This window comes from Microtus oregoni, unplaced genomic scaffold (genome assembly GCF_018167655.1).
Source record: "Microtus oregoni isolate MIOR12 unplaced genomic scaffold, Mior012 000029F_ref0000214, whole genome shotgun sequence".
Classification (NCBI taxonomy): domain Eukaryota; kingdom Metazoa; phylum Chordata; class Mammalia; order Rodentia; family Cricetidae; genus Microtus; species Microtus oregoni.
The window spans coordinates 2482409-2496671 of NW_024543088.1; the positions used below are offsets into that span (position 1 = coordinate 2482409).

A 14263-nucleotide genomic window follows, 5' to 3' on the forward strand; every position below is an offset into this window, starting at 1 on the left:
ATGGTGGGGAACGGCTGCTCACCTCTCAGAGGGACCACACCTATAGCAGCAGACTGCCTTTGTCCCACAACAGGGCAGGCACCCTCCCCTTGAGTTACCCCTAGTTTCCTGGAAACACATTCACAGACACAGGTGGGGTGTGCTTTCCCAATCTCCGAGGTGCTTCTTAACTTCTCAGTCCAATCAACGTGGTAGCCCAAAGCCGTATGCGCATCTGCCCTGCTCAGCAGTCCAGGAACGTCCTCCAGGGCAGGTGCCCCAGGAGGGCATCCCTGGACTCAGGAGGTGTTCTGTGAATGTAAGAAAGAAACAAGCAAAGCAGAAGATTTTTCTTTTACTTTTAAGATTTTAATATAATTACATCATTCCCCTTTCCCTTCCTCTCTCCAAACCCTGACATAGGTTCCTTGTTGCTCTCTTTCAAATGTATGCCCTCCGTTTGTAAAAACCAATTGCTATTACATACCTATATGCTTGTTCAGATTTATCCTTAAATACATAGATACACCCTGCTCGGTGTGTGTGTTACTTGTAGGTGTGTTTTGGGGCTAACCATTTGGTGTAATAACTGACACTGTCTTCCCCGGGAAACACTTTTTCTCGCAGTCTTTACATTCCTTAGTTGCCTGTAGTGCTGTGTGTATGAATGAACAGTACTACGCATAGGAGGAGTGTGGTGGTTTTGAACCTGCACACAAGCCAGTGAGCTGTGGTTTTTGTCTCCAGTCCCTACCTGAGATACTTCCCTTCATGATAAACTGTGACCTGGAAGTAAATCCTCTGAGTTTCCTGGGCAGCTGGGAGGGTGACTCATTCTGTAAAGTGCTTGCCTTAAAAAGATCTGAGTGTGACCCCCAGAACCCACTTTTAAACCATCCAGACATGGAGGCACAGTTATAATACCAGTGTGGGGAAGCAGAGAGTTAGGTCCGTGGGGCTCAATGGCCAGTTTATTCTAATCAGCAAGTTGCAGGTCTCCTTAAGTAATCCTCTTTGGGAGCCCGCATCAAAAACAAAAATAAAAACAAAACTAAAAGTAATAAAAATGGGCTGTAGCTATGGCGTAGTAGTTCATAACATTCTTCTTGCAGAAGACCCAGATTCAGTTCCCAATACCCGTAGGGCAGCTTAGAACCATCCATAAGTCCAGTTCTAGTGAATCGAGCACCCACTCTGACCTCCATGGACACCAGGCACACACATGGCACACAGATGTACATGCAGGAAAAACACCTTTACACATAAAGATAAATAAATCTCAAAAAGATAACATGGACAGGGCCAGAGGAACAACACCTGGGGCTGGCCTCTGGCCTTCACGGACGTGTGCACCTGCACACACATGTGAAGCTACATACAACCCCACATTTACACACAGAGAGAATTCTAGTCCCCTTTCTATCACTATGATGATGTCACTGATGACGTCACACCATGACGTCACTAAAGCTCCTTAGACTAGGAGAGCATTTACATGGCTTTGCTTCCAGGTCACAGTCTGTCACAGAAGGAAGTCATTCAGGGCAGGGGCTGGGAGCGAAAACCCCAGAACACTGCTCCCTAGCTCACACTCAGCTGGCTTTCTTATGAAACCCTGGCTCACTTGTGTAAATGGCGTTGTCCACAGTGGACTGGGCCATCCGACATCAGTCACCAGTTTCCCCCAGACTAATCTTTCCTGGTTGTGTCAAGTGAGCACTAAATGCTACCTGGAAAGGGGAAGGAGAGCTTGGAACATAATAGCGAGCAGAAGGTCCTTCTAGATGAAACCTTGCCTTGACTGTGATGATTTGAGGTGGCAATCGGGGCAATTGAGGAAACAATAAAGGTTTAGTGTGTTGTTCATCTCAGATGTGTGGGAAAGGCCCGTCTGTGGGATGAAACAGTGATCTGGTACGGTTTCCCACCTCTGCCTTAAGGAAGAAACTCTCCCACAGAAAATGAGAAATGGCCCAATTCTCCTTTGTTACAGGAGTGTTAGCGTGGGGGACATTCACCTCCCTTCCCATCTGCCCTTGAGTCCTAGACTAAGGTTTCCTTTTTGTCTCTTCTCCCCATGGTGCCTTCCGCCTTTTGTGCTGCCTTCCACCTCCACGGGGAACAGTGCCTACTGCACCCCCACAGAACGTGCAGGCTGAAGCATTGAATTCCACCACCGTGCATTTCCTGTGGAACCCGCCACCCCAGCAGTTCATCAATGGCATCAACCAGGGATACAAGGTACCTGGCCTGGTTTGGGGACCTCTAGTTGGCACTCATGGGCAGTATTGATCACATCAGACATTGGGTTTTACCCTTCCTATGTCATTGAAAACCCAGGGCAGCAAATTCAGAGTAAGGAAACCTTGGTGTAGTGATGAGGCGAGCAGGCCTGCTTTTCGTCCTGCCCAGCTCCTGCACGGCTAGCTTAGCCCCGGAAATAATAACACGAAAACTGTATTCTTTTAAACACTGCCTGGTCCATCAGTTATAGCCTCTTATTGGCTAATTCTCACAACTTGATTAACCCATTTCTAATAATCTGTATAGCACCACGAGCTGGTGGCTTACCGGGAAAGATTCTAGCCTACATCTGTCTCGGGTCAAAGAATCATGGGGACTGCCTCATTGCCTTCTTCCCAGAATTCTGTTCTGTCTTCCCCGCCTACCTATGTTCTGACCTATCAGGCCAAGCAGTTTTCTTTATTAATTAACCAATGAAAGCAACACATAGAAAGAAGACCCACCTACATTACCTTGGTGGGGCCACCATCTGTCAGAAGACTGATCAGCTATCCCAGGCCAGAAATTTGAATGAACAGTTGCTAAGAGGGAACAGGAGAAAAGGCTATAGTTGGATTAATGAACTTCAGGGAAAACTGGGAGATGGCTCAGTCAGTTAAGGGCTTGCTAATCAAGCATAAAGACTTGTGGTCCCTCAGAACCCATAAAACTAAAAGATCCATGCATGGCAGAGCACACCTTTGAGCCCAGCACTGGGAAAGCAGAGGCAGGAGATCCCTGGGGCTTGTTGGCCAGCCAGCCTAGTGGAATGAGTAAGCACCAGGTTCAGTGAGAGACCTTGCCTCAAAAACTAAGATGGGGAGTTACTGAGGAAGACACTCAATGTCAGCCTCTGGCCTCTGCTTGCGTGGACACCCATAGGCACACATATACATGCACACTGGCATACATACGTGCACACACTCATCTCATGCACATACACACAGTCATCTATGGGAGATGACTGGAGTCAGCCTTATCCAACCATTTCTTCCTAGAAGGGGATTCTCCAGGCAGAATGCAGAGTCAAGGGCAGAGATATGGGAGAAGGAGGTTCCCACCCAGGGTTCATGGGGTGGGGAAGGCAAAGAGACCATTTTGTTCTCTGCCTTGAGGACATTTCTGTTCAAAGATGGGAGAACAGAGAACGTGGGCTGGGGTACACTGCCTGAACTGAATTAATGAACAGGCTCTGTTGCCAGGTAAGACGGACTTGGGTGCACATTCCAAAAGCATAGTTTCTTTCCTTTACATCAACTTCTCTTGGTTGGACGTGGGAGCCTGACTTCATTGTACAAAAGTGGGTTCACTAACCCCTTATCAGGAGATTTAGGGAGCCCTTCAGAGAGAGGTGAGTCGCTAATGCACTCAGCTTCAAAGGGTGTCTTTTCCACTTGGTTCATTTTTCTCTTCCCTTTGGGTTCAGCTCCCTCAAACGCTTGTTTGTCTGTGATGAGGGCAGGCCCAGCTAGGCGCATTCGGTGCCTCGGCACTTCCTCGGGAGTATCTAAGGCAGATGCTTTTTTTGAAGGGAAATTGAACTGATCAGGGCAAAACTCCCTCACTCTCGACTCTTCTGCCAGGTCTGAGTGGCAAGAACACTGCACGTGTCTGGTGGCTGGTTTGTCAGTTTGATCTGCACAGATGTGTTCTGTGTCCTGCTGAACGTTGGCTTTCAGAACCAATCAGTTCTGGAGATGCATGGTGTCAAGAGACTACACATACACAGCATTGCCAAATCATGCAAGTGGCTTTTCATGGAATGTCCACATGTACACACACACACACACATACACACACATGCAGCCATATATTATATTTCTTTTCTTTTTTTTTTTTTTTTTTTTTGTAAAACAGTTTTGTGAGGACCAGGCTGGCCTTAAGCTCACTGTGTGGCAGAATATGACCTTAAACTTCCCATTTTCCAGTTCCTACCTCCTTAGTCCTGGGATGACAAGCATGTGCCGCCATGTTGGAGTCATGTGGCGCTGAGTTAGAACCCAGGGTCTTCTGCTTGCTAGCCAAGCTCTCTACCATCCCTAGCCCCTGTGTATGCCCTTTATTTAAAATTCTAACCTAGCTCCTAAAATCCAGCCCAGGGGACTAGTATAACATATCATTAAGATTGTTCCTATTGAATCATTTTGAGCCAGTATAGATAGACTTCTATCTGGAGAATATTTGTGTTTATCTTCTTATGCTAATTAGTTATTAATAGATGATATCATCTTTACCCCTCATTATTAAAAAGAAATCCATGCTCAGTAGTACCCTAAGGGAAGATGGAAGTTTAAGGGAGTGTCCATTACTGTAACAAGAGTTAAGCAGTCATTTATTTCATCTATACAAGCGTAAATATACATGTGTAAATATACAACAATATACGAGACACATTTTAAACTCAATTTTTCTGTGGTGGGATTATCAGAAACAATAGGATATATAGCCAGGCCTTACATACTCAGCTACTTGTGAGACTGATGCTGGAGAACCACAAGTTCAAGAGCAGCCAGGCAAACTTATTAAAACTCTGTAAAGTGGACAGGGATATAACTTGTCTAAAATACACCCCAGTGAGTATAGCTCAGTGATAGAGCCCCTGTCTAGAATCCCCCAGTGAGGGGCTGGGGGTGTTGATCTGGGTAGAGTGCTTGCCTAATATATGTAAAACTCTGGGGTTTATCCCCAAATATGAGAAAGAGAAAAATGATGTGGGATTTCTAGACTTATTGAACTGTGACTATGCTTTCTCTAAAGACATACTAATTTTACTAATTGTAACCTATACTTTGAATAGACAGTTAAGTGAAGAAATGCATTTTAAAGTGGTCCTTTCTTTTGCCCTTCCCTCCCAGCTTCTGGCATGGCCGGCAGATGCTCCTGAGACCGTCACTGTGGTCACTATTGCTCCCGACTTCCATGGAATCCACCATGGCTACATAACGAACTTGAAGAAGTTCACAGCGTACTTCACATCAGTCCTGTGTTTTACCACGCCAGGGGATGGACCTCCCAGCACGCCTCAGCTTGTGTGGACCCATGAGGACAGTGAGTATCCCTCTCCTGTGTTGAAGACTAGTCTCCCAGGGCCCATTGTCAAAGATCGTCACATCACTTCCTAGAATGGGTCATGGGGAAGAAGGCACAGAAGGCAACAAAATTACTTAATACATTTATATATTAGTTTGAGACTCATGGTCTCTATATGGTGTGTGTGTGTCTGTGTGTGTGTGTCTGTGTGTGTGTGTCTGTGTGTGTGTGTGTCTGTGTGTGTGTGTGTGTGTGTGTGTGTGAAGTCCAGTACCTTTCTCAATCACTTCACCTTATATTTTGAAACAGGTTCTCTTAATGAACCTGGAGCTACCCAATAGGCTGGGCTGGCTGAGCAGGGAGCCCTGTCTCCTCCTCAGAGCTGGGATGATAAATGTACCACAGGACACCCAGCTTTTTAAAAGTGGGTCTGGAACTCAGATCCTGGGCCTGGGGTTAAAGCCGTTACCAAGCAAGCCTGAGGACCTGACTGGGGATAACCAGACCAACCTAAGGGCTTGGTGAGCGTTGAGGCTGACTGTGGTTCCAGCCTCAGAAGGCAACCACGGGAGATAGCCAGATCAAGCAACTAGTAAGAGTAGCCACATGGGAAAGTTCTGGGTTTGATTGACAGGCCTGACTCAGTGAATAAGTTAGAAGAGCCTTAATGACTCCTAACATCAACTCTGGGTCTCTACAAGAACACGTACACAAACACACCACACACACTCACACTGTGCGCAAGTATGATATCCCCATCCATGCAAACACGCGTAGAGCCACACACATCCGTGAAATAAGAAAACCAAAACCAAACATAATAAAATAGGAAAGGAACTCGGATCCTCAGCTGAGACGTCTCCCCTGCTCCTAAAGCGCCGTTTTAAGTAGGCAGGGGCCCTATTTGTCCTGTTTAGAAGTATGTAGCGCCCTCGCGAAGGTGGCCTTGACTCTGAGGGTGCAGCTTGTCAGGGCTCAGGCCCTGGGTCACAGGCATAAGCTTCGCCAGCTGTAAGTCTTCTCCGGAGCCCAGAGAATCCGCTGGGGGAGGGTCGCAGTAAAGGGGAAAAGAATATAAATTGAAACCTAGATATTAGCAAAGTTGGAGGACAGCGCTTTCGGGCAAGAATCCAGGAAGCCGAAACACTGGGAATATAAAAGGAGCAGAAAGCTGTCTCTGCTACTACATCGATCGCAGAACAAGCCGCTTGACAAAACCCGTCAGAACGTCTTTCTGGAAGCTTGTGTGGGGGAGGGGGATGACACGGCCCTGACAGCCATCCTATTTTCCCATCTTCTTCTGGGAGAAGTGGCTTTTGTCAGTGTTTCAGCCCCTGTGTGAAGGCTCCGTGCCTCTCACCCCCATGAGGGCGGCTTCTGAGGCTGCACCTGTTTTAAAATTCATTAGCTGTGGTCCGGGCTTTGTCATGGTCCCAGGAGGGAGCCAAGTACTGGCTGCTGCTTTTGTGGCAAGGCTGATCGGAGCCTGGGACTGTCCCCTCCTGCAGGCCAAGTAAGACCCTGACTTCACCCCCCCCCCCCCCCCCCCCCCCGAACCCTCAGTGAGACTGTTCCCAGCAGGTTTGCAAGGGAACCCACAGGAAGGTACCTTCCTCGGCTAGCGCAGGTCCTCTACTAAAAGGACTGTGGGAAGTGGGTTGACTTCTCCAGGCATCTCTTCCTCTTAGGTAGGACGCGATGGTGCAGGCCTTTTGCTGGCACTTTCTCTTGCTCCTGAAAAAATCCTCTGGGAGAGAAGTATTCAGAAACTAGACCTGTAGGTCAGGTGAACAGGCATGACCCCTGGCCCTAGGCTCCATTTCTGGCTTCCAAAACGTCAATGGGTGCAATAAAAGCCAGACTCCTGGCTCCTATCATTGGAAGATTCTATTCAAATACTCTTGCAAAGCCAAGCCCCTCTCCAGAGGATTCTAGGCAGGGGCTCTACCACTGAGCCACACCCCAGCCCCTCCCTGGGTGTTTCTAGGCAGGTGCTCTACCACTGAGCCACACCCCAGCCCCTCACTGGGGGATTCTAGGCAGGGGCTCTACCACTGAGCCACACCCCAGCCCCTCACAGGGGGATTCTAGGAAGGTGCTCTACCACTGAGCCACACCCCAGCCTCTCACTGGAAGATTCTAGGCAGGTTATTCTTTATTCTACTGTGAAACCACACCTCCATTCCCTTAATGGAATATTCTGGCAAGCAACTGATTTCCAGGTCCACCCAGGCAAATTATTCTACTAGGTTGGATTAGGGAGAAAGACAGAAGCTATGCCTAAGTTTCCTGTATCCACTCTCTCCACCTCTGTCTGTGTGACTGCATGGAGCTGGCAAAGTAACATACTCAAGACCAGGAGCACAGCTCAGCATCCGGCCCCTAGTCCAGGTTGCATGCCTCCAGGTGTTTGTTCCACACAGGCTTCTGCTGGCCAGCTCACTCCTTCCCTTCTGGAGACAAAGCTGACCACATGGGTTCGATCAAAGAACGGCAGGCTCCGTGTTAACAGGTATCTTTGTTTTTAATTGGTAGAACCGGGAGCTGTGGGGCACCTGAGCTTCACAGAGATTCTGGACACCTCTCTGAAGGTCAGCTGGCAGGAGCCCCTGGAGAGAAACGGCATCATTATGGGTAAGCAGTCTTTTCCTCTGGAAAGGAAATCAGCAAGTGTGCCCTAACAAGAGGGGGTGGCCCCCATGTCAAACAAAGCTACTGAGAGTGGGCCCAGGCCTCCTGGGAGTAACTGATGGGTCTTTCTGGATGTAGGGTGGCCACGACCCTGAGGCAGGGGATGGGGAGTTGGGGTGGGGTTGTGAGTAGGAGGTGTGGTTTATCTCCTTATGAAGACCACAGATTCAGAGCTGGGAGTTAATCCTTGCTTCGGATGCTGCAGAAGTCTCTTTGGACAACCAGAATCAGGTTTGGGGTTTTTTGGTACCTTTCCTCACATATTTAGCTCAGTTCTCATAGCAGTGTAGAATTGTATTGATATTCTGGCCATGTTACAGGTAAGGAAGCCTGAGGCCCGGGAGAACAGCAGGAGGCACACCTACTGTGTGCAGATCAGTGTCTAATGTCCTCCGGGTAGGGCAGTGGCTATAGCACTGGCATCTCTGCCCTCCACCTTCTGTCACCAGTTGCAAGGCCAGGACAAAGCCCCAATCGATCTCCTGGCTCCAAATCCCAGATCCTGCCCTGACCCTGCCACATCTTGAGAACTTAAGGTCATGGAAGTGCTGTGGGGATGAAGAGTCTTGGGCTCAAAGGGGTCCAAGGCCCCCTGGATCTCCATGAGTCACACTCAGGATAAACTGCATGGCTGGCCCTTCACAGTAAACCCCTTGACGGCAGGGACCTTGGGGAGCAGCTCACCTTCACAAGACTCTTAATGTTTGACCCGTTCCTTTGTGTGGCACCATGGCTTGAAGCTAGGCAGTGAGTAATTCCCTGAGTCCCCAAAAGCTGATGAAGGAAATTCGTGTTCTTCCACTGAGCTATGTCTGAGAAGTGCAGACATGCCGTGGTGAGCTAAGATAGGTGAGGCGTCCTGTGACTGCCATCAGGCTGTGCTGTGCCCCTCCCCTGTCAATGTCCTGGATGGGAGTAGCAGCCTCTCTGAACACGCCCCGATGCCAGGCTCCTCAGCACTGCAACATGCTACCTCCAGTACTCTGTGACTACTCATGTCCTCTACCCCAGCTGGGCAGCAGGGACTGGGGGTGAGGGTCCCCATGATCACCCGGCTCAGAAGTGGCCTCTGGTAGCCACTTGCCCATCTCTGTCTCATCCCATGCTGGGAGTAAGGTACAAACTGTACTCCTGTTCTCCCTGGAAGTTCCCCCCCACATACACACCCTCAGCCCTCATCGAGTTTCCCAAAGCCCAAGGCCAAAGAAATACCCAGCCGTGCTGTGCGTTAAGTCCAAATGGCTTCAGTCTGTGTGCACTGAAAATGTAAAAACAACACATTTAATAATAACACATATGTGGCTGGGGAGAGATGACTCAGTCGGTCAGGACATGAGTTCGGTTCCCGGAACCTGTGTCGGAAAGTCAGGTGTGGTAATATGTGTACTTGTAACCTCAGTGTTGGGGCGACAGACAGGTGGATCCCCGGGCCTTTCTGGCCAGCTAGCCTGGTGCAGTTGCCTAGATGAAGGCTATCACGAGAGCTTTCTCCATGTAATGCTCTCGGTTGTCTGCTGGCCGCCGCATGCGTACAGATGTATGCACATCTGCATACGTTAACATATACAAAGATGAAGAAAAGCATGTGTGCGGTGTGCTCTGGCCACCTCCTGGGTAGCACCCAGCTGCTCAGTCCATGGATTCCCTTTGGATTCAGCCCCTCTCTTCCTCCCCTAAGCGTTTGTTCAGTTTGTTCATGTTGCCTGTCTTTTTGTAGTCCCGGCCCTGCCCAGATCTCCACTGTGCTTAGATAAGATGTATCCAAACTGGCTCCTGAGGTGGGGGTAGGGCAAGGAATATCCCAGACTGTAGCTGGAGCAGGGCCACTGCCCCTGAGAGCTCTCAGCAGTGACCCTGGCAAGCAGCTCAGAGACTATTCAGGATGGGCTATCCTGTGATGAGCTGTGTCCCCAGAGCCCCTCACCATGGTTCTTGGAACCTTAGAGCTAGCCCCGCTCAGAGCCTAACTGCTGAGTAGCATGCAGACAACTGTCCACCTGACTCTGCCTGGACTGGACAGTGTCCAATCTGCAGGACCAGAGCTGACTGCTGCGGGGGTGAGGTATCAAAGCCCAGGCCTCTTGTGGATGGCTTCCCAGTACAAGACAGCATAGACAGCATGTAAATAAGACTGTTTCCCCAAGCTTGGGACAGAAGGAAACCAACCTGGAGGGGACAGACAAGGACTGGGACCAGGAAGGCAGCAGAGACCTGATGTAGGTTAGTATATCTTTATGTCACACAGAAGGCAGAAACAAATGGTAACAGAGAGATGATGGCACATCTGTTTAATAGGAGCTCTGAGTGTGCATAAGTGAGTGTGTACACGTGAGAACATGTTTGCCTGTGTGCAGGTGAATGCGCACATTGTATGTAGAGGTCAGACGACTCCTCGGTTGTCTTTCCTCAGGCACAATCCACTTTGTTTTTTAAAACAGGGTCTCTCGTTGGCCTGGAACTCAGCAAGCAGGCTGAGTGATAGGATTACAGAGAGATAGCACACCTTTTACAAGGAACTGGGGGACCCAACTCAGATCCTCATGTGTGCATAGCAAGCACTTCCTCTCCAAGCTGTGTCTGCAGTCCCCAGAAGGAAGCCATTCTAGCTCTGATCTGGGGGCCGGATCCGAACCTTGCTCATCATTAATTCTGGAGGTGGGGCTGCAGAGTGAGAGGGGCAGGCGGTCTCACCTGTCCAATGGCCTCCAGGCATGTGCTGTGTTCTAGAAACTGTCCAAGACTCTTTGATAGGCATCCTAACCTGGAAGGGTCTCCCCCATCCCAGATCCACACCCCCACACCTCTCCTGAGCTCCACCCTCCTTCCAAACTGCCCATGCTTTTCATTCTTGTTTTATGGCTTGAGGGGAGACCAGTGGGGCTGAGCCAACATTCCACGGCTGAAAGCTGGCTGCCAGGACCGCCAATTTATGATCATCTGCTCTCGCCAGCTAATGGGGCCTAATGAACTCATTTTCATACTTTATTTAAACAAATACCTGTAGTCACCAGCGAGCGGCTTGTGTTTATGATGGAGCTTGACCCTCCAAGCTTGGATGTTTCCCAGTTGGATTCTGCTGGCCTGCTTCCACTGTGGCCTCTACTGAGCGAGGAGGCCGCCCCACCACGAGCAGAGCTTCAGACAGACTCTGCCCTTCACGTCAGGACCAAAGTTGTCCACTCCTGGCTGCATGGCCCATGCTTTTTCTCTCTCCTGCCCACACTGTGAAAATGTGTTTGTAGAGGCTGAGTCTGATGCCTGCCACTCTGAGAAGCACTATAGAGGGGAAACGTTCATGGATAGATGCCATCCAGCCCCTGTCCCACTGTGACCCCTCTCCCTCACATCAGTATTCCTCACTCAGCATTCCACACCCTGCCTAATGGTAGGCACCACCCCTAAAAAAACCCATGAATCTTCCCCAGGACAAGCTAGAAGCCCCCAAAAGGTCAACATTGTGCTGGAGAAGGTTCAGTCAGTAAAGCATATGTATGTGAATCTGATTCCCAAGAGCCCACACAAAAAGCACACAGACTACACTTGTGTTCCCAAGCACCGAGAACATGAGGACAGGCGAATCTTACAGATTGATGAACTCTGGGTTCAGCAAGATGCACCATCTCTCAAAACTTATGGTGGAAAGGGATTGAAAACATTGACCTCTGGCCTACACACACACACACACACACACACACACACACACACACATGCAAATACACCTGGCCTTCATGAGCCTAGGTCAGGGGATGTTAGCATACACCCCGTCCTTCAGAGACATCACACGTCTATCCCACTGCTGAAGGCAACTGCAGGAGGCACATACATCTAAAAGTTTGGTCCTGGGCAATGTGACCTTTATGGCGGGCTGTCTGTCAGAGATGATGTTTTATCAGCCTGGCCCTTGGTGACCACCCCCATTCCACGTCTCCATTTTATTTTGTGGCCAGAATGAGAAGGAAGCTTCAAGCAAGGGCGGCTGCACACCTGCCTGAGTAAATTGCCCATTGTGCTCTTGTTGTAAATTGCGGTATCTCGCCCTCTTCCCCAGTAAACCCTGATTTATGAGGGCCGGGATGCAGACAGACAGTCTGTGATTGGATGCACTACTCTCTTGTAGAGAATTTACTCCAGATCAACAGAAAATTATTTCTGAAGCTCCCATGGTCGTTAGTCTCAGTTAGCAGAGCCATCCCCAGCAGGTAAGAAGCAGAGCTGGAGGTGGCTGGGAGTGCTGGCTCTCGGCAAAGTCTCGCTCTGCTCTCTCTTGCACAAGCTGAAGTTAGATGAAGCACTTGCTGGCCGGAGCTGCCGGCATCCACCACCCACATCTCCAAGGTTGTGTATAATAGAGGGGAGACATCTTTACACACCAGATTCCCTGTTCTCTGTCCTGTGGCAATATCCCATTATACTACTCATTGGAAGTTACTAGCCAGGGCTTTCTCTGTGCTGGCACTAATCTTATTTATGCTTTCCAGAGCCGGCGGGGGGGGGGGGGGGGGAGACATACACATGTATGCTGTTGTGGGCACAAATGAAGACCAGTAGTCAACCTCCAATGTTGATCCCCAAACACTATCCACCTTGGTTTTTGAGACTTGACCTGGTCTTCACAAATTAGGCTAAGCTGGCAGGCTGTTGTACCCAAGGGATCTGCCTGGCTCCATCTCCCCAGGATTGGCATTACAAGCATATGCCACCACATCTGGCTTTTTAAATGTGGGTTCCGGGGATCAAACTCTTGCAGGCACTTTATCCACTGAGCCGCCACCTCCCCAGCCCCAGAGCAAGCTCTTCAGTTGTCCATTTGATGTCCATTTGTGTCGGTAATGAGTCGAGCAGACAGTGCGATCCATTTGGACTCGAGCAGACACCAGCGGCGTTGTGCTTACTGGAGACACTGAAAATTGCTGTGTTCTGGCTCCAGGTTGACGTGATGAACAAGACGCTGTGTTTGGTAAATTTTTGCTAAAGAGCAGCTTTTAAACAAATAGAACCTCCTGGAAGACAAAGTGGCAGCATTCAACACAGCCAAGTCCCCTTCCCAGGTCTTCGGAGAGGCCAGGAATCTCACACTGTTTAAAGATTTATCAGGAAAAAAATCCACCGGAGCCAGGGTTGTTGTTGGAATCTGTCCAGACCACAGGCAGAGTAGACGGCCCTGAAGCAGGGCTGTTGATTTCTAGCAAGTTCCTGGGACCCCCTGTTTATTTCTTTCTTAGTAAAGTGAAGATAAACAATATCTCGGTGTCAAGTGTGTGTCCTGTGGATTGCATGATGTAGCCCAGGTGACATGCTTGGGACACCGCTTGAAACAGGCCCTCCCTCTGGAATTCACTAGCCCAGCAGCAGTGTGGGTCCTCACCTCAGTGGCACAGAGCCCTGACTCTCCCTGCTACATGCAGGATAACATGGCCTCTCAGGCCCTCGTCTCCAGCTCCAGGCTCCTCACAGCACTGGCGTTGGATGCCCTAATGCTCACCTCCCTTGGAGGTCTATGTGTTGAGCCATCGCATAGAGAAAAAGCCCAGCAAGATGGCACACAACTTTAATTCTAGAAGGCAGAGCAAAGTGAATCTGTGAGTTCAAGGCCAGGCTGGGATGCTTACTGGGACCTGTCTCCAAACAAACAAACAAGTAAGTAAGTAAATAAATAATAATAAAAAAAAAGTCAAAAACAAGAAAAAGTAGTCTCCTTACTGCAAATTAGTTGCAACCTAAGGGCTACACCTTGTTCGATGCTGTATTGGTTACTTTTCTTCTTGCTGGGACCAAATACCTGACAAACAAATCTAGCTTACAGTTGAAGGGATGCAGCCTGAAGCAGCAGGTCACATGACATCCACGGTCAGGAAGCTGAGCCAGATGGATGCTGGGGCTCAGCTTCTTTTCTCCCTTTTTCATTCCATCTGAGAGCCCAGACCATGAGAGAGTCCACCTGTGTTTAGGATGGGTCTCCCCACCGCAGTTAACACAGTCTAGAAAATCCCTCACAGACACACCAGAGACTCGTCTCCTGGAAGAGTTCAGTCTATCAAATCTACAGTCAAGATCAGCCATCACAGATGCTGAAAGTGGCATAGTTTGTTTGTTTTTTTTTTTTCAAAATTTCAAATTAACCACAAAGAAAGCGCTAATGAGGGTACTCTGTCAGAGTTTTTTGGTTTGGTTTGTTTTTTGTTTTGGGTTGTTTGTTTTTTGGGGGTTTTTTTGTTTTTTTTGTTTTGTTTTGTTTTTTGCTATTACAAAAAACTTTATCCCATTTATTCATTTTTAAATT

At 49.0% G+C, this 14263-nt stretch overlaps 1 protein-coding gene across 1 annotated transcript in view; it reads left to right on the plus strand.

Annotated features, from left to right (window-relative positions):
• LOC121465135 (protein sidekick-1-like) overlaps positions 1–14263 on the plus strand; it is a 955042-nt gene that overhangs the window by 783738 nt on the left and 157041 nt on the right. Inside the window, exons 18-20 of the mRNA XM_041678320.1 lie at positions 2105–2220; positions 5118–5310; positions 7828–7926. Coding sequence (XP_041534254.1) covers positions 2105–2220; positions 5118–5310; positions 7828–7926 — 408 coding nt within the window. The remainder of the gene's footprint in view (positions 1–2104; positions 2221–5117; positions 5311–7827; positions 7927–14263) is intronic.